General features: G+C 43.8%; 8 protein-coding genes across 8 annotated transcripts; 5 read left to right on the top strand and 3 right to left on the bottom strand.

The window, feature by feature from the left end:
* Positions 1-457: 457 nt before the first annotated feature.
* Positions 458-1,214, bottom strand: LOC131282366 (large ribosomal subunit protein mL62). The gene is made up of 2 exons (XM_058311803.1): positions 1,007-1,214; positions 458-945 (listed from the first exon to the last, which is right to left on the bottom strand). Exons 1-2 carry the CDS (start codon positions 1,175-1,177, stop codon positions 508-510), a joined length of 609 nt encoding a protein of 202 aa, XP_058167786.1. The 5' UTR covers positions 1,178-1,214; the 3' UTR covers positions 458-507.
* Positions 1,215-1,609: 395 nt separating this feature from the next.
* LOC131282362 (SWI/SNF-related matrix-associated actin-dependent regulator of chromatin subfamily A-like protein 1) lies at positions 1,610-4,095 on the top strand. Its single transcript, XM_058311800.1, has 5 exons — positions 1,610-2,039; positions 2,099-3,125; positions 3,193-3,343; positions 3,407-3,538; positions 3,617-4,095. Exons 1-5 carry the CDS (start codon positions 1,610-1,612, stop codon positions 4,037-4,039), a joined length of 2,163 nt encoding a protein of 720 aa, XP_058167783.1. The 3' UTR covers positions 4,040-4,095.
* On the bottom strand, positions 4,064-5,866 carry LOC131282363 (U3 small nucleolar RNA-associated protein 6 homolog). Its single transcript, XM_058311801.1, has one exon. The coding sequence runs from the start codon at positions 5,864-5,866 to the stop codon at positions 4,118-4,120; it is 1,749 nt and encodes a 582-aa protein (XP_058167784.1). The 3' UTR covers positions 4,064-4,117.
* A 465-nt stretch (positions 5,867-6,331) lies between these two features.
* Positions 6,332-7,039, top strand: LOC131282365 (N-alpha-acetyltransferase 40). The gene has a single exon (XM_058311802.1). It carries the CDS (start codon positions 6,369-6,371, stop codon positions 6,999-7,001), a length of 633 nt encoding a protein of 210 aa, XP_058167785.1. The 5' UTR covers positions 6,332-6,368; the 3' UTR covers positions 7,002-7,039.
* A 251-nt stretch (positions 7,040-7,290) lies between these two features.
* LOC131283133 (zinc finger protein OZF-like) lies at positions 7,291-8,950 on the top strand. The gene is made up of 3 exons (XM_058312708.1): positions 7,291-7,480; positions 7,544-7,758; positions 7,915-8,950. The coding sequence occupies exons 1-3, from the start codon at positions 7,352-7,354 to the stop codon at positions 8,948-8,950; spliced, it is 1,380 nt and encodes a 459-aa protein (XP_058168691.1). The 5' UTR covers positions 7,291-7,351.
* A 178-nt stretch (positions 8,951-9,128) lies between these two features.
* LOC131283131 (putative RNA polymerase II subunit B1 CTD phosphatase RPAP2 homolog) lies at positions 9,129-10,048 on the top strand. Its single transcript, XM_058312705.1, has 3 exons — positions 9,129-9,272; positions 9,355-9,567; positions 9,646-10,048. The coding sequence occupies exons 1-3, from the start codon at positions 9,169-9,171 to the stop codon at positions 10,046-10,048; spliced, it is 720 nt and encodes a 239-aa protein (XP_058168688.1). The 5' UTR covers positions 9,129-9,168.
* Positions 10,049-10,196: 148 nt separating this feature from the next.
* On the top strand, positions 10,197-13,708 carry LOC131287044 (uncharacterized). The gene is made up of 4 exons (XM_058316063.1): positions 10,197-10,270; positions 11,153-11,708; positions 12,171-13,119; positions 13,359-13,708. The coding sequence occupies exons 2-4, from the start codon at positions 11,615-11,617 to the stop codon at positions 13,618-13,620; spliced, it is 1,305 nt and encodes a 434-aa protein (XP_058172046.1). The 5' UTR covers positions 10,197-10,270; positions 11,153-11,614; the 3' UTR covers positions 13,621-13,708.
* Positions 13,709-15,320: 1,612 nt separating this feature from the next.
* On the bottom strand, positions 15,321-21,865 carry LOC131281950 (RNA-binding protein 39). Its single transcript, XM_058311328.1, has 4 exons — positions 21,573-21,865; positions 18,263-18,351; positions 17,297-18,194; positions 15,321-16,294 (listed from the first exon to the last, which is right to left on the bottom strand). The coding sequence occupies exons 1-4, from the start codon at positions 21,690-21,692 to the stop codon at positions 15,662-15,664; spliced, it is 1,740 nt and encodes a 579-aa protein (XP_058167311.1). The 5' UTR covers positions 21,693-21,865; the 3' UTR covers positions 15,321-15,661.
* Between the last annotated feature and the right edge of the window lie 3,055 nt (positions 21,866-24,920).

Below are 24,920 nucleotides of genomic sequence, written 5' to 3'. Positions count from 1 at the left end.
TTGGGTGAGCCTACCGTGTACAACTCCATGTTATATGGTCTACGTACGATCAATGAACTGAAACAAATGATACATAGATATGAACAAATGCGTTTCGGAAGCTCGCGCAGAACCTTGAAAACTTAAAATGGTCGAAACACGAACCCCCTGATATTAAAATCGACTTACAAAATTTCATCTACCTACTTAATTTCATTCAATCATTGATACAATGTCGCACCGCAGTATGAATACAACAAACAAGAAATACGAGAGTTGGTTGGATTCACTATAGTACAAACATATGATGCTTTTATCGTATTTGACGAACAATAAAAAAGTATAAATTTTACGAAGAGATTGAGTTTTTATGTTGAAGGATTCTGAACTCTGGTACCAATTGAATGTAAAAGTTTTTCGGATTTTCAGGGTATTGTATGTTGCAGCCAATCAAAACATTAAAGAATGAAAATGCTGTTACACGAACAATGTATATTACTACCGATACACCATCCAGCGGTCTACTGCCTAAAGAGGAGCTTGGCGAAAGGCTTTCGTCTCCGAGCGTTTCCTTTTCATGGCCAACCGTTCGCGGGCAGCTTTTTCATGTCTACGCCGTAGTTTTTCTACCGTTTCAGCAGTAGGCTCTAGGGAGACTGGTTGCTCTGCCTGTCTGATGTATGTACGTAGCTTTTCTAACGCATCCGCCGTGTTCAATTGCTGCGAGCGCGTGAGTTCACTTTTAATCACTAAATATCCATCCTTCGTGATGCGTCCCTTTTGCAATTCTGTCAAACGATTTCGGGTCTGTTCCGGGAGCCAAGTAGCTGTGTTCAAATGGAAACGTAGGTCAACCTTCGTGCTCACTGTATTCACGTTTTGCCCTCCCGGGCCACTGCTGCGGCTATAGGTGATGCTCAACTTATCCAGTGGAATATAACCATTAAAGGTACCGTCGTTTTTTGCCTAGAAAGATAAAACTTGTATTTAATGAAGTAGTCAGCCTCAAAGGCTTCAGGGATGTTACTGCTGGAGGCGGTGGTGTGTACAGCCGGAGACTACTGTTCGGATAGATGGTTTCCAAAGCTAGATCGCTTTTGTAGCTGTACTGTCTTCCTAGCACATGAAACGATTTGGCACTTTGGGGCCACCGTGTTAAGGAAGCACGAAACAGAATAGTAGATACTAGTTTGTTCATTTTCGGGATTTCTCAACAACCGTTCACAAACTATTGGGCAGCCACAGGCTGTTATGCAGTCCTCCCCGGTGGAATCTGTGTTTATCAAAACAACACATTGTTGATGAAAAAATGCACGATGGCTGGTGTTTTGACAGATCTCGAAGAATTGTTCCATGCAGCAAACATTTATGCAATTTAAATAATTTATTTTACATGTAACTATACATGGAAACATTGATATAAGGGTTGGAATGCTTTTTAATTTGATATGTTTCATTATAGCTAGAATATTCCTTATTTGAAAGGTGTTTGATCAATTGTTTAAAAAACCGGTGCGCCGATGCAGCAAAATGTAAACAAAAATATCAAACTAGCGCGGTATTTTCAATCAAAACAACTTCAACAATTCAAGTGAACCACTTCGCTCAGTGTTGATAAAAATAATGTAAAATGTCTTGTACGGCAGAAGAAATTGCCGAAAAACGCAGGATTGCGATCGAACGATTGAACGCACGGAAAAACAAAAATGTAAACCAAACGAATCATAACAAGGGACCAACATCTGCTGCAGATCGCTCGGTAACCGGCGAACCTCAACCAGTAACATCTAATAAGAATCCGCTTACTATAAGTTCGTTCTATGGTAACAATGCATCCAATGCCGGTAAAGCAACTTCCTCGAATAAGGCATTCCCTGGCAAAATCCCACCATACGCCAGGCCGGTTCAGAAAAGTACCCCGGCAAAGCTAGCACCGGTGTTTGTTCGAGCAGTTACCTGCTCTTGTTCACTGATTTCTGAAACTCGATTCGTTGTTGAAACGGACGGCTTCAATGAGCAAATGATAGAAGAGTTTAAGAAAATTCCATCCAAAAATTATGGTGAGTCTAGAATGTGACGTTTTTGTACACAAAAGTTAATTATGTTCTCCTTTTTTCAGCTCCAGAATCCAAGAAATGGACCTTTGAGCTAAAAGATTACAACCTGCTACAGGAACGAATTTTGACCCTCAATCCACACGTTGTTCTTGCATCGATTCCTGTATTCGTGTTGCGAGAGTTCGCGAGCGGTCCACAGCCAAAGCCAAGCCGTGTTTGCCTGAACGCCATCGAACCATCCCTCACCAGTAGCCTATTGGAGTTCCAGAAGGAAGGTGTCGCCTTTGCAATCGAAAAAGGAGGCCGAGTTTTGATAGCCGACGAAATGGGGCTCGGTAAAACGTACCAGGCCATTGCGGTGGCCGATTTCTACCAGCAAGATTGGCCGCTTCTAATCTGTTCCACTGCATCGACGCGCGATGTTTGGGCATCGAAAATGCGCCAACTACTGCCCCACCTTCCCGTGCATCACATAGCGATATTGAACAGTGGTCAAGATTTCGTTGGCGATTGCCGCGTTCTAATTTCGAGCTATTCACAAATGGAACGTTGTGCTGAAAAGTTAACAGAACGGGGTTTTGGAATGCTTATCTTCGACGAGTCGCACACGCTGAAAAATTTTAAAGCCAAATGCACGACCGTTGCCCTTGAGTTGGCCAAGCGAGCTCGACGGGTAGTGCTACTATCCGGGACACCCGCTCTTTCTCGTCCGGTTGAACTGTTCACTCAACTGCAGATGCTTGATGGTCGGTTCTGCAACTTCAAAGAGTACAGCACACGCTACTGCGCCGGAAAGCAGACCAACTTCGGATGGAACGCAATGGGACAGTCTAATTTGGCCGAGTTGAATCTCCTGTTGGCCCGTAAATTCATGATCCGTCGAACGAAGGAGGACGTTTTGTCCGAACTGTCGGAGAAGAATCGAGAAGCAGTCGTCCTTGATCCCTCGTATCTGTGGACGAGTAAGGGACTGGAGGAAGATATGAATTGCTTCGCTAACGACTATAGTCAAAGCAAAGGGAAGCAGCGGGATGAAATTTTGATAAAATTCTACAGCACAACAGCGGAAGCGAAAGCTCCCGCCGTTTGGTAAGTGAACAACGTGATAATCCGATTATTTTAGTCCATTCCATTTAACTCCCGTTTTTTTTAACAGTGCATATTTAAAACAGGTGTTGAAAGAGAAGAAAAAGTTTATCGTATTTGCACACCACCATTGCATGCTGGATGCCATCGGGAAAAGTTTTTCTAAGCAGAAGGTCGATTACATACGCATCGATGGAACAACGAGATCGGACTTAAGAGCTGTAAGAATTCTTCGAGACATAGATTTTCTTTGCTGTAACTAATGGTGTGATCCTTTTCGCTAGTCTCTCATAGAAAGATTTCAAACAAAAGACTCCTGTCGCGCCGCTGTCCTGTCCTTGAAGGCTTGCAATGCTGGTATCACCCTTACGGCGGCTCAGCTCGTTTTGTTCGCGGAACTTGATTGGAATCCGAGTGTAAGTTAAAATGTTTGATTAGTTTCATCGTACATAATTTATCTATTATTTCTTGCCTTCGATCTTTCTTTTTTTTAGACTCTTGCCCAAGCTGAAAGCCGGGCACATCGTATCGGTCAGATGGATACCGTAACGGTGCGCTATCTGCTGGCAAAGAAAACCGCCGATGACATCATTTGGGGAATGCTGCAGAAAAAGCAGAAAACACTCACCAAGGCAGGTTTATGCAACGAGGATTTTTCCGATGCATCCCATGCGCAAGCACCTAGTGATGCTGGTAATATCGAACCATTCCTGGAAAAGACAATTGCCTCACCCGGGGGTTCGAAACCCGGAACACTGGACAGTTTCGTACAACGATCCAAGCCATCTACGATACAGCAAACTACAAACGTAGAGGAACGGTTGATAGAGCCTGATGGACAAACAAAGGAGTCGAATTTGTCCGGTTTTCTTGACCACGACGAAGACGACGATGAACTAGCTGGTCTACAATTGTGAATTAAAGAAACAGCCAAATTACCAACGATATAACGAATTTATTTATAGATGTTTATTTTGTGTAAGCAAATTATAATTCTAGTCTTCAAGAGATGGATTCTTCAAGAGTTCGTACTCGTGAAGGAATGAAGAAAATGCGTCGTCATCTAGCATGGCCTTGGCCCGTTCGTAAAGAGCTGGCATTAACATTGCCTGTCCATGATCCCGCTCAAACATGATGTATTCCAGCCAGATGGATGGATTCGTTTTCCCAAAGCGTTGTGTTGCATTCTCGTAACAGTTGCGCAATTCTTTGATGTTTTTGTGCTCTTGCATCGCCTCCAGGCTGGCCATTTTCAAATGTAACTCCAGAGGGGTTAGGAAGTTTTTCACCAGACGATTATACTCTCGTCGAGCCACAAAAATTCCTTCACTTTTCGAAAGATGATCGAGGTAGATTGGCTGAAAGTGTTGTCCAACTTCGGAATCCTGAGAAATTGCCTTTCGATACAGGTCGCCCACACTTTGGGAAAGATTCGACTGTGAGTGATAGTACTGAAACAGAATCTTCCACAGTGTTATTCTACTGGCGTTTGTGGTCACACTGGTGGTTGCTTGGAGGAACACGCTCTCTAGCTGTTCCAGCTCAACGTTTTTCTGTATCAGATATCGCAAATACAGAGACCAGATGTCGGCCGAGTTGGGGTACTGTTGGATACCTTTTTCAATAATGGCCATCACCAGCTCGTCCTTCGGGGATGGATTGTGTAGGAGAAGTTTCAAATATTGTTGCATTTTTTCTTCCTCCAATTGTTCTGCCGTAAATGCCTCCTTAAAGGCCCTTGCTAAGGCTTTACGTTTTGCTTTTGCCTCTTTCTCTGAACCCTCTGCTGAATCGTTAGCTTTAAGCATCGATTCTATGTATAGTGAATACATCTTCTTTGATGGAACACGAGCGATCCCCTCGTGGTAAATCTCAATGCATTGAGCAAGCAGATCCTTCGAATCGGCGTCCGCGATCACAACAAATTCGCTACCTTGAAGTGTTAGGTTTGCTAGAAGATCCCACATTTCTTCCTTGTCGGCGAGCTTTGTTTTCATCGTATCAATCGCTTGCTTTGCCAGCGCATCCGATAATGGGCGATATTTCTTCAGTTCTTCTAACAGCTGCTGGAAGAATTCTACATCCTTGCGCTCGAAGTTTTTGTACACCAGCTGAGCCATTTTAAGGGCTTTAGGCAGACCATCAGAGTTCTTACTTTTTTCCAACGCTTTAGCTTCGTCAAATTGAATGCCGATTAAGCTGAGGCATAGCTCACGACACTCCGGGTGCCGCTGCAAGCCACGCAGATTGTAATGTTTGGCACTGGTCAAGTTGTTTGCTAACCGATACTCCCAGTTGATCGCGCTGAGCCAGGCCTTCGGTTTGTCTCCGTGGAAGTTGAGCATGCGGTTGAGAACGCGTGAACCATCGGTGTAGAAGTGGCGCATTTGGCAGTACCGCATAAAGTGCGTCCAAATGCGGTACTCGGAGGCAAAACGTGCCATGGCTCGTCTATACAACACCCGAACGCGCTTATGGATGCTCTTCTCCAAGCCATCGTACCCTGCTGTTTTCGACGGGAGCCTTTTACGACGTTCGAGCAGCAGATGGAACAGATTCACCTCGTACGTTATGTAGTTGATGAAATCCGTCACGTTTTTGCTACGTCTCTCCACTTTATAATCGTGGTACAGTCGTTTTGTTTTGATCTTGCTTATCTCACTTTTTGTGAACAATTTCAGATGCTGCATGTACTCATACTCGCGAATGGCTTCTTCGCGCCGAAGTTCAATCAGTTCAGTCATCGTGGGATGAAATTAAATACTGCAAAAAACAAGTTTGAACACTTTTATAAATCAAGAAACAGCAAAGTGCAAAAAGAACATTAACTAAACGCACCGTTTTTGGAGAAACACGTGAAATGTGCTTTGTTTTGGATTGCGGTAAGTTTGACAACTGTCAATTGTGAACTGGTTGCCAGATAACACCTAAAAATCTTTTCAAAATTAATTTTGGAATCGCAACAATGGGAAATGTACGATGCTGGTTGATATAAATCTTACAAATTTATTTAGCAGCTCATCTGTTATTATAACAAAAGATGACGATTTTTATCAGAAACATATTTAAAAAAATATAATTGGCTGCACTGTAACAGCTGTTTTGACATGATCGCATGCCAACTTTGATGCCAACTTTGCGCGCTTTGTCAGGTCAGGATTTAAATCCCACAACACAACACGCAGTGTTTTTCACGGGTCCGCCGGCGACTTCTTGGTATAAAATTTAATCTCATTCTAATTCACAATGTCGGTCACAGAAACAGTCACTAGAAACCAAGCAACCACGCAGCAAAAATGTCTTCAAGTGGCAAACCAACAATCAGACCCGCTCGCGAACTTCCCGGAGTATTTGTCGTACAAGTGCAAGCGTGAAGATGGAACAGAATTGCAGCTAGCTTTAAAATGCAAGAGGAAAGCGGAAACGGACCCGAAAGTAATAAAATGGGCTTTCAAACTGGCCGAGCGCAACGTGGGCCCGCAATACCGAGCGTGCAGTTTAGGATGGCAACCCAAGATCAAGCAGGCGGACTTGAACAAAGCATGGGCTCGCTATCTTGTAGCTACGGAAGTGGCCACCAAGAAGCCGATTGCTTACACCATGTTTCGGTTTGATCTCGACTATGGTCGCAGTGTGCTATACTGCTACGAGCTGCAGGTGGAAAGTGAATACCAGCGCAAAGGATTAGGAGCATTCATGATGAAAGCGTTGGAACGGATGGCTCAACATTTCTCCATGGAGCGGGTGGTGCTGACGGTGCTTAAGAACAACGAGGATGGTATGAGATTTTACCACCGACTAGGATACGAAGTTGATGAAATGTCTCCTGGAAAGGAAGAGAACGCTGCCTACGAAATAATGAGCAAATCAATGATGTAACTATCAGGGTTCTTTGACAAAATAAATGTTCTCGTAAGACTGACTCTAAGTCATTTTGTTGATTAAATGTGATTATTTAACGTTTGAGAAACATTTAAGTGGATTCGATAAAAGAATTGAACAACAATATTTTCTATAGACACCTGAGATATCCTTTTCACGCAAGGATTCTTTCTCTCAAAAGGAAAAAGGAAAGAAAAAGAAGTATTGATGTAAATGTCAGAAAAGGAATCACCACAGCTTTGCGATATGTTTGTTGATATCATCTGTAATGATGTAAATAAACAAACCCACAGCATCAAGCAAAGGATTTTAGAAAGTAAAAAGGATAAAGTTTCCAGGACATCAGGATGGAACACTTGTGCAGGGTGTGCCTGGAGTCAAATAACCCAAAGGACGACAAATTAGTGGAGCTTTTCCGATCATATGTTCACGGTGTAGCGATTGGAACTTTGTTACACGAGTTATTCTGTATTGAGGTTGTTTAGCCAGTCGTTGCCCAAGCATACGATTATTCTCATATTATCTTATTATTTTTGCAGATTGCAGAAGACGACAACCTGCCGCAAAGCATATGCCAACGATGTTTTATGGAATTACAAGTTGTTTTCGGTTTCAAGGATAAACTATTGATATCTGATGCAACCCTACGGAAAAGGTGTTCCGCTAAGGCATCCTCGAAAAATGAGGATCACTTACAAGACGAAACCGTTATTTCCTGCTCAGCAACGACCTCCAGTGAAATGATGGATCACGAGTATGCTACGATCGAGATAGTCTCCAATAGTTGCTGTGTTTGTGAAACTATTATTTGCGATTCAGAGCGAAGTGCTAATCATGGCGACGATTTATCTGGTTCAGAAGCTGCATTAAACAGAAAAATATGCTCTATATGTTACGAACGGCTCAACAGAGAGGAAGAAAATGACAATGCTGACAAATCCGTTTATACAGATGAGGTGGTTCTCTCTGCTTCCGTTGAGATGCAGCAAGGTTTGAATGAAGGTCAACCTAGTATTGGATCGAAATCCCAGAGATTTTGCTGTGTAACACATTGCAAAGAAGCATTCCGTCATGAATCGGAGCTGCTCAAGCACGCTCAAGATGTGCACTCGTTGAAGCTTCGATGGAACCGGGAAAGACAAGAGGCGGGTAAACCATTCAAATGCAACATATGCGAGCGTGCATTTAATTCAGCGAAAAACTTGCGCATCCATCAGTTTGTTCGAGTAAACCAGGACTGCAAACTGCACACATGCAAGGATTGTCCCTTCCGGGCAGTGAGTAATGCGCTATTGATTATCCACGAGCGTTCGCATACCGGCGAGCGGCCTTTTGGTTGTAGCCAATGCCCCAAGCGGTTTAACTCGGAGTTGAATTTAAAGAATCATCAAATTTGCCACAAGACCGAACGCTCTTTCGTATGTTCGTACTGCTCCAAACAATTCGCCCGCAAGCGAAACATGGAAGAACATATCCGATCGTGCCATTCGGATGAGAAACCGTACCACTGTGATGTCTGCAGTGCTCAGTTTAAGGTTCAGCAACACCTTCGACTCCATCGTCGACTGCACACCGGTGAGAAACCGTATAAATGTAGCTACTGTGCTAACAGCTTCTATCACATCTCGGATCGGAAAAGGCATGAAATGTCCCATACCGGAGAAAAGCCGTATAGCTGCAAAACGTGCGGAATGTCGTACACTCGAAAGCGTACGCTCATAATTCACGAGCGTACGCATACTGGCGAACGTCCTTTTTGTTGCAATGATTGTGGAAAAACGTTTCATCAGGCATCGTTACTGAAAAGGCATACTATTCGACATCATAGCTCGACATGTCCTGATACTTTTTCTTGTGATCCTAGCGTAAATGAAAGTCAGCAGGCGTCAATGAATACAGAAAAGACATTCATCATCGAGGGTGTATATAGCATGCATAACGTTTAATAAACCAACTCTATTTATTAATCGTGTTTACATAAAATAACAAAAATTAATTAGAAACATAACCGCCGCTTATTTAATCCTTTTTCGTTAAGTATGAAATCATACGCGTTTAATTTTCACTGGGGGAAGATGTCAAAGGAACATATGTTTACAAACAGCCTCCGTCGTTAATCCTCGGTGATCTCTCGGAAGTGGGACTTTATTTTATTGATTTCGCTATGTTCAATGAAGAATTGAATGTGTTTCCAACGGAGCACATCCCTAAGGAACCTACTGCGAAAATAAATCGTGCTACTCTTCCTCGGCGTGCAAGGAATTTTAGGTAATTTAACTGGTTTATTTGTACGCTACCCCTTGTAAGCGATACGCAATGCTAACATAATGCCCTCATACTTTGTCCGCAGCAAAGAACAACTTCAAAGGGCTCTTCGGAAGAAAAAGGAATGCAACGCAAAAGCACAACGTGTGGTGGAAACCCTGATAGAACCAGGGCGAACGGAGGATGAATATCTTGCGCTACTAAAGGACATTAATCAATGCCACATGGACGACATCGTGCAAGAGCGAGCCATTGAGAAACTTTGTGGCTATCCGTTGTGTGATAATGAGTTGAAGAAGTAAGATCTGGAAAAAAACAACGCCAAATCTGTACAACTTTTTCCTAAATGACCCTTATATTTCTACTCTCTTTGTAGCATCCCGAAGCAAAAGTACGCCATTTCCGTTGCACACACCAAGGTGTATGATATTACCGAAAGGAAAAACTTTTGCAGTGGCCAGTGTTACAAAGCATCTAATTACGTCAAACAGCAGATGCTTACAAGTCCGTTATGGCTGCGAGATCAAGAGGATATCCCCAACTTTCGACTTCTGAATGGCAGGCAGCTGATCTACCGGAAAACGGACGTTGCGAAGCCTCTATCAATGATGGAGGTTCAGTTTGGCGAGCTGAAAATTAAAGAACGGAAGTATAACGAGGAAGAATTAAAGGAGAAACTTGGTGAAAATAGTGAAGAACAAATCGATGTGCACGACGAAAGCTTAGAAGAAAGTTCAGATGATAAATTGAATGACGTATTATCTAAACTTGAAATTTAAATGATTAAATGTAATTAAATGTGATAAATAACTTACATTGCATAATTAAAGCACAAATTTTCCATAACTTTTTAAACTGATGTTGTCTCTGAAATCGGCTAGCTGCAGGGATTGATGTCGTCACTTGTCATAATATTTTGACTTTATTTTTCAAGGTGTTGTTGATAGTACGGTGTCTCCAGTGTTTTATTTAAATTGTTAGTGTTTTAAAGAAATTAGCATGTAAGTAAGGATAGTTTAGTGATCATAAACTAGGGACTTTGTAACTTTTAATCTTTTTATCTATAATTGACAAAGTAAAATCGATTTGTAAAAGGTGTTTGGAAGTAGTGACTCCAGGGCCAGGCCGGGAAATTGCACAAGAATGTTTTTCGGTATATTCGAATGATAAGGCAATCTGTTACTGATTTCATAAGCTACATTCGAATGCAGAGGGTTATTTTTAACACGTACAGTACATACCAGAACAGAAATTGCTGGAATTGCAAATGTATCCTCAATGCCATGGAATACGATGCGCTCGTCCATTGGATACTTTCATAATAAAGTCAACACTGGACTCGGGTTGCGATAGGAAAAAAAAAAAACATAAATGGCGTTCGCTAAATTGATTCAATTCCCTTCCATTAACTAAACCGGCGTGGTTTCGCATCCACAGGATACCAGTACCAAGTGCGAACCGGTTTGTACAGATCACGCACTGATCAGCTGACAACGTCGTGCAGACTGGTTCCCGGTTTATGTCCGCCGGTTTTAGCACGGCATCGTTACGAATGGTTTACGGTTCATAGCACTCTCAGGGGACGGACTTTGGCCGGCCTGTATGTAGAGACTTTCTTTCCATTTCCACCAAAAATATAAGAAAGCATCTGTTGTGTCGGTGATCAATCAGCTGTCCGTCAATTTTCTATCCGCTGAGCTGAGGTGTAAATGACGGGCGAAACATTATTTTTAGTCGCACGCTAAGAATGCTCGACCGTTGGCCTTGTATTCGAAAAAGTGGAGCATACAAACACTGGAAGTTTTCTCCCAGAGAGGAAGCCAGAGGTGTGGTAGAATTCCTCAAGTAAAACGATTCGGCATTTTTCCTCAATGTCTTCATAGATGCAGTAATCGGATACATAGAACTCCGCGGGAACATCCAACAAAGACTCAACATCGTCGGCACGTACACATATCCATCGTCTCATCTTCGCAGCACGAAGGGGGAGCTGAAACACCGACGGAACACGGAATTGAGCAAACAGCACGGAACGGGACGCGGGGGGCGTTCATAAAGACAAAGTTTTGCGTCGTGGGTAAGCGTGGTCGCAAAAACGGGTTCCGCCGTTCCTCAGTCACTGATGAGCGTTGTTCGAGTGCGGTACATACTTTCGGATACCAACGGAAACAGAAGTTTGCCAATCAGGCGCGAATAGTGTACGTGACTTCAAAGAAACACACCAAACAATTCCACCTAGACCACAGCCTACTAGTTTTTAGGGTCTGGTTCAAGGGCAAGGTTTAACAAGTTAATAGCTCGCGAGTAGTTTTCGGGTGGCCACTTTCAGCTGACTCGGGGGAGAAATGGCGCAGCAAGTGCAGCAAGTTTTCAAGGCCGCCCTGGCCAAAACGGCGGGCCAGAGAGCGATGTCTACCGGTGTCATCGGCACAATGGAAGGTGAGTAAAATTGTTCCGTTTCGCATTCTGTATGTTCCTGAAAAAATGAATTAAACCGGTTTACTACATCGCAAAACACGAAAATGGCGTATCGTATGTAGTTGCAACTTTGTTTCTGTTTTGTAATGTAAATGCATTCGCCTGGAGAAGGAGGAAGAATAGAAGCTTCTTTGTATCATACGCTGCTTGCATTTGACCTTGAATTGGAATGCATAAAGAAGTGCATTACTAAGCAGTTTCTAGACATGATAGATACATTAAATACAGATGCGAATGTAACAAGTTCTGAACTAATAGTAATGGATTGTGGTAATTTGAACATGGAGCAAAATGCAAAGCATTTGCTTAGTAATATATCATAAATGCACCGAGAAATATACGTTGGATTGTAGTATAACAATAATTGCTCTTTTGAACAAATAAACTCACCTTTACGCATTTTTGTCTTTATTTTTTTTTTAGGTCCCGCTGGAGTTGCGGCGTTGAAGAAAGCGACGGCTTCGCATTCGTCCGGATTGCACGTGTCGGTGCAGCGAACCTATCCGCTAGCGGCCGTCCTTCCGCTTCCGCCGAACATCGATGCAACCGAAACGAGCAGGTTCTCGCCGCTCCGGTCGCGCGACATTAACGCTTCGGCCATGCTGACGCACCAATCGTTGGCACCGAATCCGGTTGATGTTGCCGCCGTTAACGGTACGATCGATGTGACGGTGGATCAGAGCCAGGGCAGGTCGGGTACGTTCGATCCGCACGTGGAATCGTACGACTGTACCGGCGCCGTCAGCCTCAACTCGGCCATGCAGAGCAACGTGCCAAGCCCGTTCGGGGGCATGCACAAGTTCACGCATCTAAACATGCCGGGTGGTGCGTGGGCACAGGAGAGCAAGTTTTTGTCCCACGAGCTCAACTCGTCGCACTATACCAATCTGCGGCAGGAGGTGCGCTCCGATTGGGGCACCTACGAGGATCGTCCGATCGCGAAACCGGAAGGTATGCGCAGTGTGTCGAACGGCGTAGGTTCACCGTCGCATCTAGGATATAATCTTAGCACGAGCTCGCATCTAGCTGGCTCGTTCGTTCGCTCCCGGAATTACGCTGACCTTGCTTGCCTCAGCATTCGGAGAGCGTTCTCCATCAGTTCAGTACACCCATTGGCATTTTCCTTACCGCTTGCAACTAAATCCCCTCAGGCTAACCCAACAGCGGCCAGTGACGCACAAAATTCGAAAGGTAACGCTCAAACCACTAACGTGACTAACGAGGAACGGCGCCCCGAAGACGGATCAGGCCCCGTCGTCTCGCGCAAAGATCGCTTAAAGAAGGCGATCAAAGAGTACGGTTCCACTGTGCTCGTGTTCCACGTCAGCATCAGCTTGGTCTCGTTGGGTACCTGCTATCTGCTGGTGTCGAGGTTTGTACTGTACTCATCCTCTCATAACCGAGTGGAAAAGAAATATTTACCGGGTTACTAGATGCCGCATTCTACACTGTTGTATAGTTACGTTGTTTTCGTTTCAAACCAAACAAACTTTTGTCGAGCACAAGGGTTTAATTTTGTTTCCAGTTATCTACAACCAATTTATCATTCTCAATCAATTAAATAATGTTTCTTCTCAAATTTGATCTCTTTTCTCTCCGTCCCTCCTACAGTGGAATAGATATGGTGGCTCTGTTGGATCGCATGGGCTGGGGAGACTCGGCGCTGGCAAGCAAAGCCGGTGCCGGTGCCGGCACATTCGTCATCGCTTACGCTATCCACAAAGTTTTCGCACCGGTTAGAATTAGCATTACGCTTGGCGCCACGCCACTGATCGTGCGGTATCTGCGCCGGAAGGGTATCCTGAAGCCACCGGCTTCGGCACCCTCCTCCTCTACCTCCACCGCTGGCAAGGGAGAACATCCTACAAATTAATATGGAAAACGTGTGATGTATAGAGTGTATATTTTTGTATTTGAAAATCATTCTGTTAACATTCAGCAATAAAAGAAGACAAGTGAAATGAAACATACGTTTGGTGTAACAAAAAAGGTGATGTAACGTGCATGTTTAAAGGGAGACATCAAATTGTTACGTAACGACGGCATTCTTGTGTTTTTTTGCGTGTCATTTCCCTCATCATCCTACAGTTTCATCGAGTTATTTCTAACTAAGTTCGGTTTCGTTTCGGCTGGCCCGTTCGACGACGGGTGTCTGGTCAGAGAATCATTCTGTAACTATGTCTATTTTTATGAGAAGTCCAGCCAACTCGAATCCGTTCAATTGTTCCATTGCCACTATTCCGTCCTCAACGTTGTGGAACTACAATGAGATCAACAAATTTGGATAATATCGTTGCTATTGTAGGAAAAGTTGAGAACAATGAATTTCCATAATCTTTTCAATACAAACTGTTACGAATCCATATCCTTTCGAGAGTCCAGTGTCCAAATCTCTAACCAGTTGAACGTTGTCGATTTTGCCAAAAGGCTCGAAGATGGATCTCAGCATATCGTCCGTGATTTGGGAATGCAACGAGGCAACGCGTAATCGCATTGGTGCTGTAGGGTTCTCCGATGAAGGGTGGACGTTCATTTCGTTTCTCTATACACCTATACAACATACACAGATTATATTAATTGGAATCTACAGTATTTATGGTTCACTTAATGCATCCACTAGTGACAGGGGAGTTGACATCTAAAAAAGTGTCAGACTGAGCCATTGGCACATAAATTGATATCAAATTCAGAGTGCTAACAACCACTAATGGTAACACCCTTTCATTAAACCAACATTCATTAAATTATCATGTTCGCATGATCAAAAAGCTGGAATCCACTATTTAAAGACTAATGGTAATGCGGTTGTAAGCGTTTCGGAGATACATTGATCAAAAACCCTGTGACACGACCAGCTCCTTATTTTATGGTTTATTTTTTCTCGTTCTTTCTTTGTTTGCAGTAATTGTCTTCCATATGATTTTCCTTATTACCTAATAATCGGTACACCATACTCGGTGTATCCTGACCATAAAACCCTTAATGTTATCCGCACAGTCGGTGTGCCTAGTAGTAAATGACACCATTTGCAATATATCAAGTACATTTCACCAAGAGACTAATTGAACCTGCTGTATTCCTTTTCCTATCGCTAACTTATACAATTTTTAGTTGTTGCTGCTGTGTGGTTTAAATCGAACGGCCGAGCGAAACAAAAACCGTTTTTCCTGTGTACGACATAACAATTAATTAATTTACTTGTACCATCCATTCTTGCTACCGGCAAACTGTAGGCCAACAGCAACCGGTTCATGCCTGAAAAGAAAACCTATCTGGGTGATGCTCTGTACCGCACAAATCAAGCGCGCCACCATTCTGCTTCCATTTTTGTACGATAATGGTTTGATCTGTGCACTATTATGGTTACTATATTTTTTCAAGCTATGATCAGTAAATTTTCACTAAAACAAGCCCGTTTCCATAATGAAATCAAATCATAATCACTAACCTATATTTTTACAATAAAACATGCAATAGTATCCAGTCGTTGTTGCCTTGTAACCGATCGTGGAAAAGGGCGCATACTTTTGCCGTGGTATTATGTCTTGTCGTACACTGTTACTGCCGGGATGCAGTATTCAAACCTGAAACGGGATCTTAAAAACGGCAAATCTTCATATCACATATTTTTACAAGGGACAACAAATTGAGAACGTGTTTTTTTTTGTTTTAGACAAACCTATTCAATCCAAGCATATTTTTGCCTGAGATCACCTCTATGTCTAAAGCGTTTAACATAGTTTCATTGCCAAATATTGCATCTTGGAACGTGTCCAAGCATTGATTGATTTGCAAGCGGGTGAATAAACGGAAAGTTCTATTAGTAAAAGGTCCCTAAACGTAAAACTACCCCGCGCGTATATTCGATTATATACACCGAAGCATGACCATATCTTTTGCTATATGACTCCTCTTCAACCGGATCGCTTTGGCTGAAGCAACGAGACCGCCTGGGCTGCGTCGGGGAAAAGGTTGTAATAGTTGATGAGAGGAACGTAAGCGGCGCCAATGACGCGCCCGGCAAACCATCGTCCGTGAAGGGCATTGACCGCCAGCACCGCCGTCGCAATGCTCGGACACTTCACGTACACATTGCCCGCCGGTGACTGCTTATCCACGTAGACGTGCTGGACACCACCGTGCTTGTTGCACTCCTCTATCACGTCATCCTGTATTTCCACGTCCCAGCTCGGGTTTGTTTCCGTGGCCGGATCGAACATGTTCGACAGCAGGAAGCATTGTGTGGCGATGGGCGGTGACTGCTGGATTGGCTGCAGCGGGGCGGGTTGTGGGGCTGTCGCGAGCAGTGCATCGGCTGCTGCGCGCGGAACAGCAAGACCGGCGCCTTCGGCCAGCTTGAACATCAGCTGCAGTCGTCCGGTTGCTCCGAGCTCGATGCCACTGCGGTCCATTTCGTCCGTATCGAGTGAAGCGTGCGTGGTCACATCCAGCCGTTCCGTAACGTTGCCCACCTTCATAGGGCGTCCGGCTAGCTCGAATCCGTTCAACTGTTCCAATGCCTTCTTCGCATCGTCAGCGTTGTGGAACTGCAAAGAGAATAAGATAATGTTGTTAGCCCTTTTAAAAAACTATTCAAGGAAATTTGCTTGTATTTGTAGTTGTGTTTGATTATTTAATTGTCTGACCTCACATTAGAGACGATTGATTTCTATACGATACAAGTCGAAAGAAACAATCAAATATTTGCAAGATCGACCCCATCTCACATTGGAGAAAGAATTCAAGTACTTTGGCATACTTTAGCCCCTCGATTGCAAACCAACAATCACAACCAAGTCAAGGGTATGCATAATATTTAAGTTGTGTGAATGCAATAAATTTCTAGATGTTTGATTATTTAATTGTCTGACCTCACATTAGAGACGATTGATTCCGATACGATACAAGTCGAAAGAAACAATCAAATATTTGCAAGATCGATCCCAGTCTCCGATGGAGACAGGATTCGAGTACTCTGGCATACTTCAGCCCTCGATTGCAAACCAACAATCACAACCAAGTCAAGGGTATGCATAATTTTTAAGCTATATGTTCTGTGTGTGAACGCATTTCGTATCCTGATGTTCGCATATTTTATTGTTTGATCTCACATTAGAAACGATTGATTCCTATACGATACAAGTCGAAAGAAACAATCAAATATTTGCAAGATCGACCCCATCTCACATTGGAGAAAGGATTCAAGTGCTTTGGCATACTTTAGCCCCTCGATTGCAAACCAACAATCACAACCAAGTCAAGGGTATGCCTTATAAGTCAGATAGGATTGCAGAGCACACTATTAGCAAAGAAGTTAGTTCGTTCGTTGTAAAACTTCGGTATGTAAAACGATAGAACCTCGAGTGAAAGTAAAATCAAATAGGACCAAAGTCTATTCTCGTCCTTTCGGATCAAGAATTCCTTATGCTTTAGCATACTTTTGCCCCTCGATTATAAACTGATAATCATAATCAAGTCAAGGGTACGCATATTTCCTTTCGCAGTTCGTTGAGTCATTCTCGCAACGGGTAATTCGAAACTATACTTACTGTAATAAATCCGTATCCTTTCGAGCGTCCAGTGTCCGCGTCCATTATCAGTTGAATGTTGTCGATTTTGCCGAACGGCTCGAAGATTCCGTTCAGCATATCTTCCGTGATGTTGAAATGCAACGAACCGACGTACAAACGCATCGGTCCGGTCGGATTCTTCGGTGGCGCGGCCGGTGGCTGGCTCGCCATGCGATTCTTTTCCGCCTGCGTGTGTTGCACACTGATCGGAATGCCGAGCAGCTTCTGTCCGGACAGACCGAGGGCGAGGGCCACCGATTCGGGATCCTTGAACTCGATGTACGCAATGCCTTTGAAGCGTTTGGTTTTATTGCACGTAATCAACCGCACGTCGCGCACCTTGCCCACGCTGGAAAAGAACTCCTCCAAGTCGCGGGCGTGAATACGTTGGGAAAGCTGCATACAGAAAACCGTCCGTGCATCCCGATCCTCCTGAGTCATCTCTTCCGGTGGCGATCGGTCACGATAGTATCCGCCGGATCCTCCCCGTCCCCCTCGTCCCCGGAACGGCCTCGGAGACATGGAGCGTCGCCGTCGACCACCACCAACTTCTCCACCTCGCGAACGGCTGCGTCGACGATAGTCGCGATCACGTGAGGAGCGTCGTCGATGATCGCGATCCCGGGAACGCCGCTTCTCCACAGCTGCAGCATCTCGGCGATGGTGATCGACTTTAACGCGTTCCTTCTCCTTCGAACGATCCTTGGAACGTTCATGGCGAGGCGAGCGCGATCGGCTACGTTCTTTCTCTTTGCTCCGCCGCCGTTGTTCCTTGTCCTTCTTCGTCTTGTCGGACGATCGCGAGCGATGTTTCCGGGAACGACCCTCGCCATCACGTTCTCGATCCCGTTCGCGTTCACGATCCCGACTGCGGTGACTGCAAAAGTGCATGAAACCAATAATCAATAAAAGATTCTTTATGCCTTATCGAGAAGAACTACTTACCGGGATGATTTGCTATGCCCATTTTCTTTAGATTTTTTCTCCCCGTTGCTGGACACCGTTCCGTTGTTGTTGACCGGGGATGCTTCCTCCTGCAGAGACCAGAGAGCCAAACCAAGCGTTTTGCGTTCGCAGCCACAGCGTCAAACAGTTCACAATCAATTGTACCGAGAAGATAAGGTCGTATTCGATAAAAATAAAATTGATGCATTCGGGTTTCGGTTTGCATTGAAGAGTAGAGTGAAGGAGGTTGTTGTTTGTGTGTTGCGGGACGCGTAACACAGGCGTACGAACGGTGAGAGAGAGAGACAGAGATGAAGAATAAAAAAAGAAAACAACAAAAAGAAAGGGAAAGAGAAAAAAAACAATAAAACGGATTAATGTTGTGCGATACGTTCATCCGGAAAAGGGTGCACTCTCAGAGGTCCCGAGTGCTGGGAAACGTGTTTGTCGGCAGCCGCTAGGAAAATGATCTCAGTCAGAGTGCATTCGGCCCATTTGCAGCAGGAACGATATGTAAATAAAGAATATGAGAAGTAATGGAGAGAGAGTTGGATGTTGTGTGCCATAACGTAATGGCCTTCGATCGCTACCGACGTGCTTTTATGTTCTCTGCATGGAACCCAACACATCGCTTCACGTGTCTCGCAGTATGGATCTTCGCAAGGACACCCCACACCACCAAGTGTACGAGAAAACCTACGCAGAAAAAGGAGAAAAATATCGACCAACACTGATTTTGCTGGAGCCTGATTTGGTTTGTCCCAGTAACTCTCCCCGTATTTCCAGAAAGCAGGATGATTTTTGCGATGCGAACCTGATGGACTAAGATAAGGACGGAGGATTCTGCAAATACAATTACACACTGTATTCGGTTAGGGAACACACAAAACTTACGGTTAAGGATCGTGTGCATCGGAGTTCTACGAACTGCATGGTTTGAGTGATAGGTATAAATGTCGGTAAGCTATTGATCACATAGTAACTGCCTTTTTCTTATCGGTATCGGGGGGGTAGCAGAGAGCCTTGCGTGAAGCACGCATATCTTCCCTCCGCATACGACCAACCAGCCAGAGGAGTTCCCGAGCATCAACGCAAATTGAATGCAATAGGATCTGCAAAATGAAAATATTGCTCTTAACGCTGCTCGCATAGAAAACCAGTGTTTCAAACAAGCACATATCGAAGAAATGTTTGGCTTATGCGTTTACTGTATCATCTCGCCTCGCTCGAAACGGTTCACCGTAGGAGGAAAACGGAAAATTCCGTAGAGGGCATCGCAATCGTAAGGAAGGCAACAAACAAATAAAGGCGGGCCTTACTCAACCCTCGACCTTGGCTGGTGGTGCAGTCGGGAGAGGCCAATAATCTGGAACGAATCGGTTCAAAAACATCAAAGTGAAAACGCATCACCCGTCGTCGAGGTTCATCGATGCAAATTGAGTGGCTGTAGTAGTGACCGGGTTTTGCGAGAAGATTCGCAAATCGCAAAGACGACGACGACGACGACGATGACCATCGGAACAATCTCTCGCGAACCTAGAAGAAACCGACAGAGAATTAAGGTGGAGTATGAGCCCCAGCCAGTCGCTCCCAGTGGACGCCAACGGCTCGTGTTGCTCGTACCATATTTGCATGGTAAGTGAAGGAGTCTAAGTGTACCTGTAAAGAAAGCAACGTATACCCAAACATATTTCCACTTTGTCCTCTTACGTTGCGACGCGTTCAGCGATGATTCGAAAGGGTTCCATGGGTGAGTCGATATCTAAAACGAGTAGAAGCTAAGCGATATCCGTCCATTCTTCTCCTCATAATTGTTTATGAGACTGCTTTATAATTTCTTATTACATCTTGTCTTTTTTGCAGCCTTGTTGGGCAAGCTAGTAGAAAAACATTGGCAACATAATTTACATACACACTAGTGTGTCATACTTTCAAAAAAGCTATTGTTTTGTTTGCAGTTGTTAAACTCCAACAACATTGTACATCGTTCTAGGATGATACGCATATTCGATTTTTTCCTTTTATGTGGATAATCTGACAAGACTTTTGCTGTGACACTCTTTAATGATGAAGAATTCTATATATTGAGAGGAAAGATAGGAAAACGCGAACCGCATGAACGGAAGAAGTGCGGAAGTTGCGGATGGTTTTGTCACCGCCGCCTCCTACGGTTCTTCGTTCGTACGAGCTCGATTATTTGGGATGTGTTGTAAAATGCGTACTTTTTAGTCTTTTGTTCGTTGCTTGCGCATGGTTCATTTCTCCTAGAGGACCAATATTGCAAAGGAGATCTATGGTGACTGATCTATCATAGCTTTATATTTCATGGTTTTTTCTTTTGCCTACTAAGAATCCAACCAGCAGACACAGAGCAGCTCATACAGAGATCAGCCTAGAAAAATAAAGAGAAAGTTCCACTTTAATCACTTCAGTTCTGTCCGATTCACGGGTATCGATTTGTAAGGGGGGAAGGGAGAGTGATAGATCGCTTCTTGAGGGTGGTAGCTATCTTGCAAAACGGATTAAAAAGAAACGATTTATACGGTGTAGGATGGGGGGGAGAGAGCAAAAGTTTTGATCCAGAACTGGGTTTGTTGATTTTCATTTTCGACTCTTCAACTTTTATCGATGATGCTTTCATTCGTGAGGCCCGTTTTTATATAACCTACTGTAGCGAGAGAGGGGGGAATCGGATATTTGTAGTATTTTTGATGGGTTTTGTTTCGTGTATTAATTGGTATGTACCTTTGTCATGGAAGCTGAATACACACACTCTCTGTACCAAACTCATACCGGAACCTGACATTAGTATCGTCTATAAAATGCAGAAACGAGGAAAATTTATATCATTTACCTTTGCAATAGAATGAAGATGTTGGTTGAGAAGTGGTTGTTAAAAAAGAGCTAGTATTTGGTGGTTTTTCTTACATACTTTTTCGTCTTCACTTACATACTACGAATATACTTTAACATCGACGCTTCAACTAGAACGCTTAGGAATTGTTCACGGTGCATTTTTGTCATGGTGCTAAATTGTCTAGGAGCATCTCTATTTTATTTGGAATCATTGCCAGAGCTATCGGGTGGTAAGCAAATAGAAAAGTAACACAGAAGGTTCCACCTTTGGAACTTTCTAGTTTACTTTCCTTTTCTTCTACACCCAGCGCGTGTTCTTCCGGGTACAAGCGATCTAGGCAAGATGTAACCTTTATTTCCGTACTCACTAATTTCTAGCGACGAGAATAGCGCAAGTAGTGCTTGAAAATAACAATCACACAGATTATATTAATGCCCAACCTTCGGCACTTACCTCCTTCTTGTACGGTGCTTCAAGCAGCTCCTCGACATTCAGCTCGTCGTCAGCCGCCATCTTGTTAGAGAGGTGTTCTTTTCGTGGCTGTTCGTGGTCGTAAAACGTGCTGCTTTTCATTCCGCACAGGGGCTCAATGCAATAGACTTTGCTCGCTGTTGACGCACGGTATGTTAAGGTTTATGAAAACGATAGTTTTGCAGGGTTTCAAAGCGCGTAAATCAGTTAATTTTCCGTACAAATTTCACTTCACCAACTTAGCAACACAATGCTCGAAGCAATGACGTCTGTCAGATTAGGTGGTTCCGATGGCTAGTGTTGGCAGCATCAAGATTCCGAAGATTCGTAGATTCAATCACTTGATCAACATTGGTTTTAATTGTTACTTTAACAAATGATATGAAAAATTGGCAAGTTTGGTAAGCACGCATTATATGACGAATTGGGATTCGGATTCGAATATCCGCATCTCAGAATGGATTTTAATCAAAAGATTCGAATCCCTCTAGGGGTTCAGTTTCCCCATCACTACCGATGGCAAAGAACTCAGTTCTCAGGCAGTTTATACGCACGGATTGAGTGAAGGGAGTTTGAATCGTTTTAAACATACAGTTGAGGAAAACGTGTTTATTGATAGTTTATTGATTTTTCTTTATGATATGCATTTTAAACAATAAATATAAGACAATGCATTATTCTATGGCTTAATTCTCTTAATTTTCATAGCTAAACATGGTATGCCCTTTTAAATCCGATGTATCCTTGTTTTGACCAAGTTCTGATTGCATCGTTAAGGTATCGTGACGATCGATAAATAAGGGAAGTAACATATATAAACTTTCGTCCTTGGGTTCCACGTTCGTGTCTTGCTGCTTTAGCGGTTTTGATTTTAACTACCCAATTAAAACTATTCGCCGGCGGTTCCCGTTACGCGCAAAAGCAACCTTTTTTCGTTGTTGCTGCAGTAACGGAAGTTTCAGGGGCTTACGAAAACAGTATCAAGAATTATACACCAGTGTAGCTGTAGGGCTATCAAAGTCTTTTACATGCATACCATCGTGATACATACGAAAAAAAAACCCGGAAACTTTAACTCCTGCCGCGAAGCCGGGATTCCGCAATCGGGCACCACGGAAATAAGGTCAGTGAGTCAATAAACTCAGTAGCGGGGTGCGGGCGCGTCTAGTCGGGAAGAGCGCGTGGCCAACGGTGAGCTTCCGCTGGTTCCAGGGTTTGGGGAAACATGCACGAAATTGATGGGGAAACATCGCTTACATTGGTGCGGGGAATTTGTATGGACGTTCTGAGTTAAAGTCAGCTGTATGGGACAAACAGGGACTTCCATGTGTCCCGTATTCCTTCCTGACACGGCCAGGAAGAAGGTTTTAGCATTGTTGGGAATGGTCGTTGGAAAGGGTCTCGTGCCGTAGACGATTTGTAAGCTTGCATAGGCAATTAGACAGAGCAGACAGAAGCAAAAGTCGGAAGTTCTGGGGGTTTCTTTTCTGTAGTATATTCGATCGAAACATGCTTTCATGCGAAACGAATGCAAAGTGATGGGAAATTTGTTGTTCAAAACCAGGACTCCAGGGCGGCAGGTTCGAAGTTTGTGATATTTGAAAAAGTAACGCTCGATGGTACGGAAGTGACAGACAGACCGGCTCTCTCCTCTCCCGCATACCTCACTTCCTCATCCCGTCCTATAGAAGCATTAATTATTTATGCATTAAGGACTTGTGGTGCCGTAACGGCGGTACCGATATATGAATTGCACACGTAACTTCCACCAAGCTAACGTGCCAGGAGTCGTTCAATTTTTTGTTCGCTGGAGAAAAACTATGTCCGGTTAGCGGCCTTTCACCGTGAAACCAGGTTGGTTGCCAGGTCGGTAGTTTTTGATTGGTTTAGCTCGGGCTTGAGTCGGGGACATGATTCTCTCCCGTCGATCGTTTTAATTGTGCACATTGTAATCTATTTTTCCATTTAACAACCCTCGTAGGTATCAAATAAACAGAAAACAGTAGTTCAGGTATGTATAAACTTTGAGGTGATGATTTTTTTTACATCTCTTACATTAAATGATACGAAAAGAATCTATTAAAGTTTCCCTTAAATCTCTTCAACCAAGAAATTGACTTTCTTTTCCTTTTTTATACCCCAAAACGTACTCGACTATGGTGAAAACTATGCCCAGTTCAATGGCCCCAAGAATCTTGTGATACCTCAAAAGACATCACAGCATCTGATAAGCACAGAACGCACCGTGTGGATGGAAATATCATCATGTCTTCCACTAACGAGATGAGGAAAAAGCATAAAAATAAGCACACACCCGAAATGGAAATGGAAGTCATTTATCATACACCAACACAACGGGAACACAGTCATATACCACCGTCTTGCAATGAATGAGCTCAGAACTTTTTTGAAAATCTGTGCCATCCGTGTATGTGTGTGTGTGTGTGTGTGTGTGTGTGTGTGTGTGTGTGTGTGACACGCATTTTCGCGGGAGTCGGAGGAGCTTGTTATGGCGACCAGCTGGTGCGTCGGATGATTTTTCCTGGCGGGGAAAGCGATGTGTTCTGCCACCAACGAGGATATTCCCTCCGTTTTCGACGCGCGTTGGTTTGTGATTGCTGATTATGATTTATCGCATGAACTCAGGTTGTTGACTCCGGTGGAATAGGATTCCAAATTTAACGGGAAAACTCAACACAGCGCGATAATAACCAGTGAGCATATTTTTCATTTAAACCTAACAAATCCTTCAAATCAGCGTCCCATTGAAAACGCTTGAAATATGTTCTCGCTTGACGGCGAAACTATGTTTAGTAAAATATTTAACGTTCACGACAAAGAAAATATAAGCAAGTCATAAAGGGGACAGGTAAATGAATTAACTTATCGCGAGGATAGGAAGGATATACTAGAAATATGCCCAAGTCCCGAAGGATGGCGCTAGATCAAATTAACGCACTGTTACAAGCTGTTTTACTCGCGGCTCCTTCTGTGTGCAGGAATGTGCCGACATTAATGAGGATTGCAGAGCCAACCGGCGCGGTTCCACTGACAGGAATTCCACTAAAGCTGTCATCGCCACCCATCGCAGGCTTCGGCGTCAGCGGAGCTGGCAGTGAATTCCATCATAATCAGTGACCAGATTATGGTTCCGAGGGCTCCTGCTACCGTCATGAACCGCGACTGCATTTGCGTGTTGATAAGTAGGTTACATTGTTGTACGGGGTTTTTTTTATTGCTGCCTTTGACACTCTACGCTTATGACTGTGTCTGACAGGATATTGAATGTGGCAGCTTCCTCGGAATGTGGGTTGGAGTTGTCTTTCGCCA

This window comes from Anopheles ziemanni, chromosome 2 (genome assembly GCF_943734765.1).
Source record: "Anopheles ziemanni chromosome 2, idAnoZiCoDA_A2_x.2, whole genome shotgun sequence".
In the NCBI taxonomy this organism is placed as follows: domain Eukaryota; kingdom Metazoa; phylum Arthropoda; class Insecta; order Diptera; family Culicidae; genus Anopheles; species Anopheles ziemanni.
This window is presented reverse-complemented; position numbering and strand designations above follow the sequence as displayed.

Bases quoted from the DNA above. Each gene is read 5' to 3' on its own strand.
- LOC131283133 (XM_058312708.1), top strand. From the start codon at position 7,352: ATGGAACACTTGTGCAGGGTGTGCCTGGAGTCAAATAACCCAAAGGAC. The intron at 7,481-7,543 runs GTTGTTTAGCCA...TTATTTTTGCAG, and splicing joins ACGAGTTATTCTGTATTGAG to ATTGCAGAAGACGACAACCT. The intron at 7,759-7,914 runs GTATGCTACGAT...ACGGCTCAACAG, and splicing joins AGTGAAATGATGGATCACGA to AGAGGAAGAAAATGACAATG.
- LOC131287044 (XM_058316063.1), top strand. From the start codon at position 11,615: ATGGCGCAGCAAGTGCAGCAAGTTTTCAAGGCCGCCCTGGCCAAAACG. The intron at 11,709-12,170 runs GTGAGTAAAATT...TTTTTTTTTTAG, and splicing joins TGTCATCGGCACAATGGAAG to GTCCCGCTGGAGTTGCGGCG. The intron at 13,120-13,358 runs GTTTGTACTGTA...TCCCTCCTACAG, and splicing joins TGCTATCTGCTGGTGTCGAG to TGGAATAGATATGGTGGCTC.
- LOC131282362 (XM_058311800.1), top strand. From the start codon at position 1,610: ATGTCTTGTACGGCAGAAGAAATTGCCGAAAAACGCAGGATTGCGATC. The intron at 3,126-3,192 runs GTAAGTGAACAA...TTTTTTTAACAG, and splicing joins GCGAAAGCTCCCGCCGTTTG to TGCATATTTAAAACAGGTGT. The intron at 3,344-3,406 runs GTAAGAATTCTT...CCTTTTCGCTAG, and splicing joins CGAGATCGGACTTAAGAGCT to TCTCTCATAGAAAGATTTCA.
- LOC131282363 (XM_058311801.1), bottom strand. From the start codon at position 5,866: ATGACTGAACTGATTGAACTTCGGCGCGAAGAAGCCATTCGCGAGTAT.
- LOC131283131 (XM_058312705.1), top strand. From the start codon at position 9,169: ATGTTCAATGAAGAATTGAATGTGTTTCCAACGGAGCACATCCCTAAG. The intron at 9,273-9,354 runs GTAATTTAACTG...CTTTGTCCGCAG, and splicing joins CGGCGTGCAAGGAATTTTAG to CAAAGAACAACTTCAAAGGG. The intron at 9,568-9,645 runs GTAAGATCTGGA...CTCTCTTTGTAG, and splicing joins TGTGATAATGAGTTGAAGAA to CATCCCGAAGCAAAAGTACG.
- LOC131281950 (XM_058311328.1), bottom strand. From the start codon at position 21,692: ATGAAAAGCAGCACGTTTTACGACCACGAACAGCCACGAAAAGAACAC. The intron at 18,352-21,572 runs GTAAGTGCCGAA...TGGTCTCTGCAG, and splicing joins AAGCACCGTACAAGAAGGAG to GAGGAAGCATCCCCGGTCAA. The intron at 16,295-17,296 runs GTAAGTATAGTT...TTCTCTTTGCAG, and splicing joins AAGGATACGGATTTATTACA to TTCCACAACGCTGACGATGC.
- LOC131282365 (XM_058311802.1), top strand. From the start codon at position 6,369: ATGTCGGTCACAGAAACAGTCACTAGAAACCAAGCAACCACGCAGCAA.
- LOC131282366 (XM_058311803.1), bottom strand. From the start codon at position 1,177: ATGAACAAACTAGTATCTACTATTCTGTTTCGTGCTTCCTTAACACGG. The intron at 946-1,006 runs GTAACATCCCTG...TTATCTTTCTAG, and splicing joins ACACACCACCGCCTCCAGCA to GCAAAAAACGACGGTACCTT.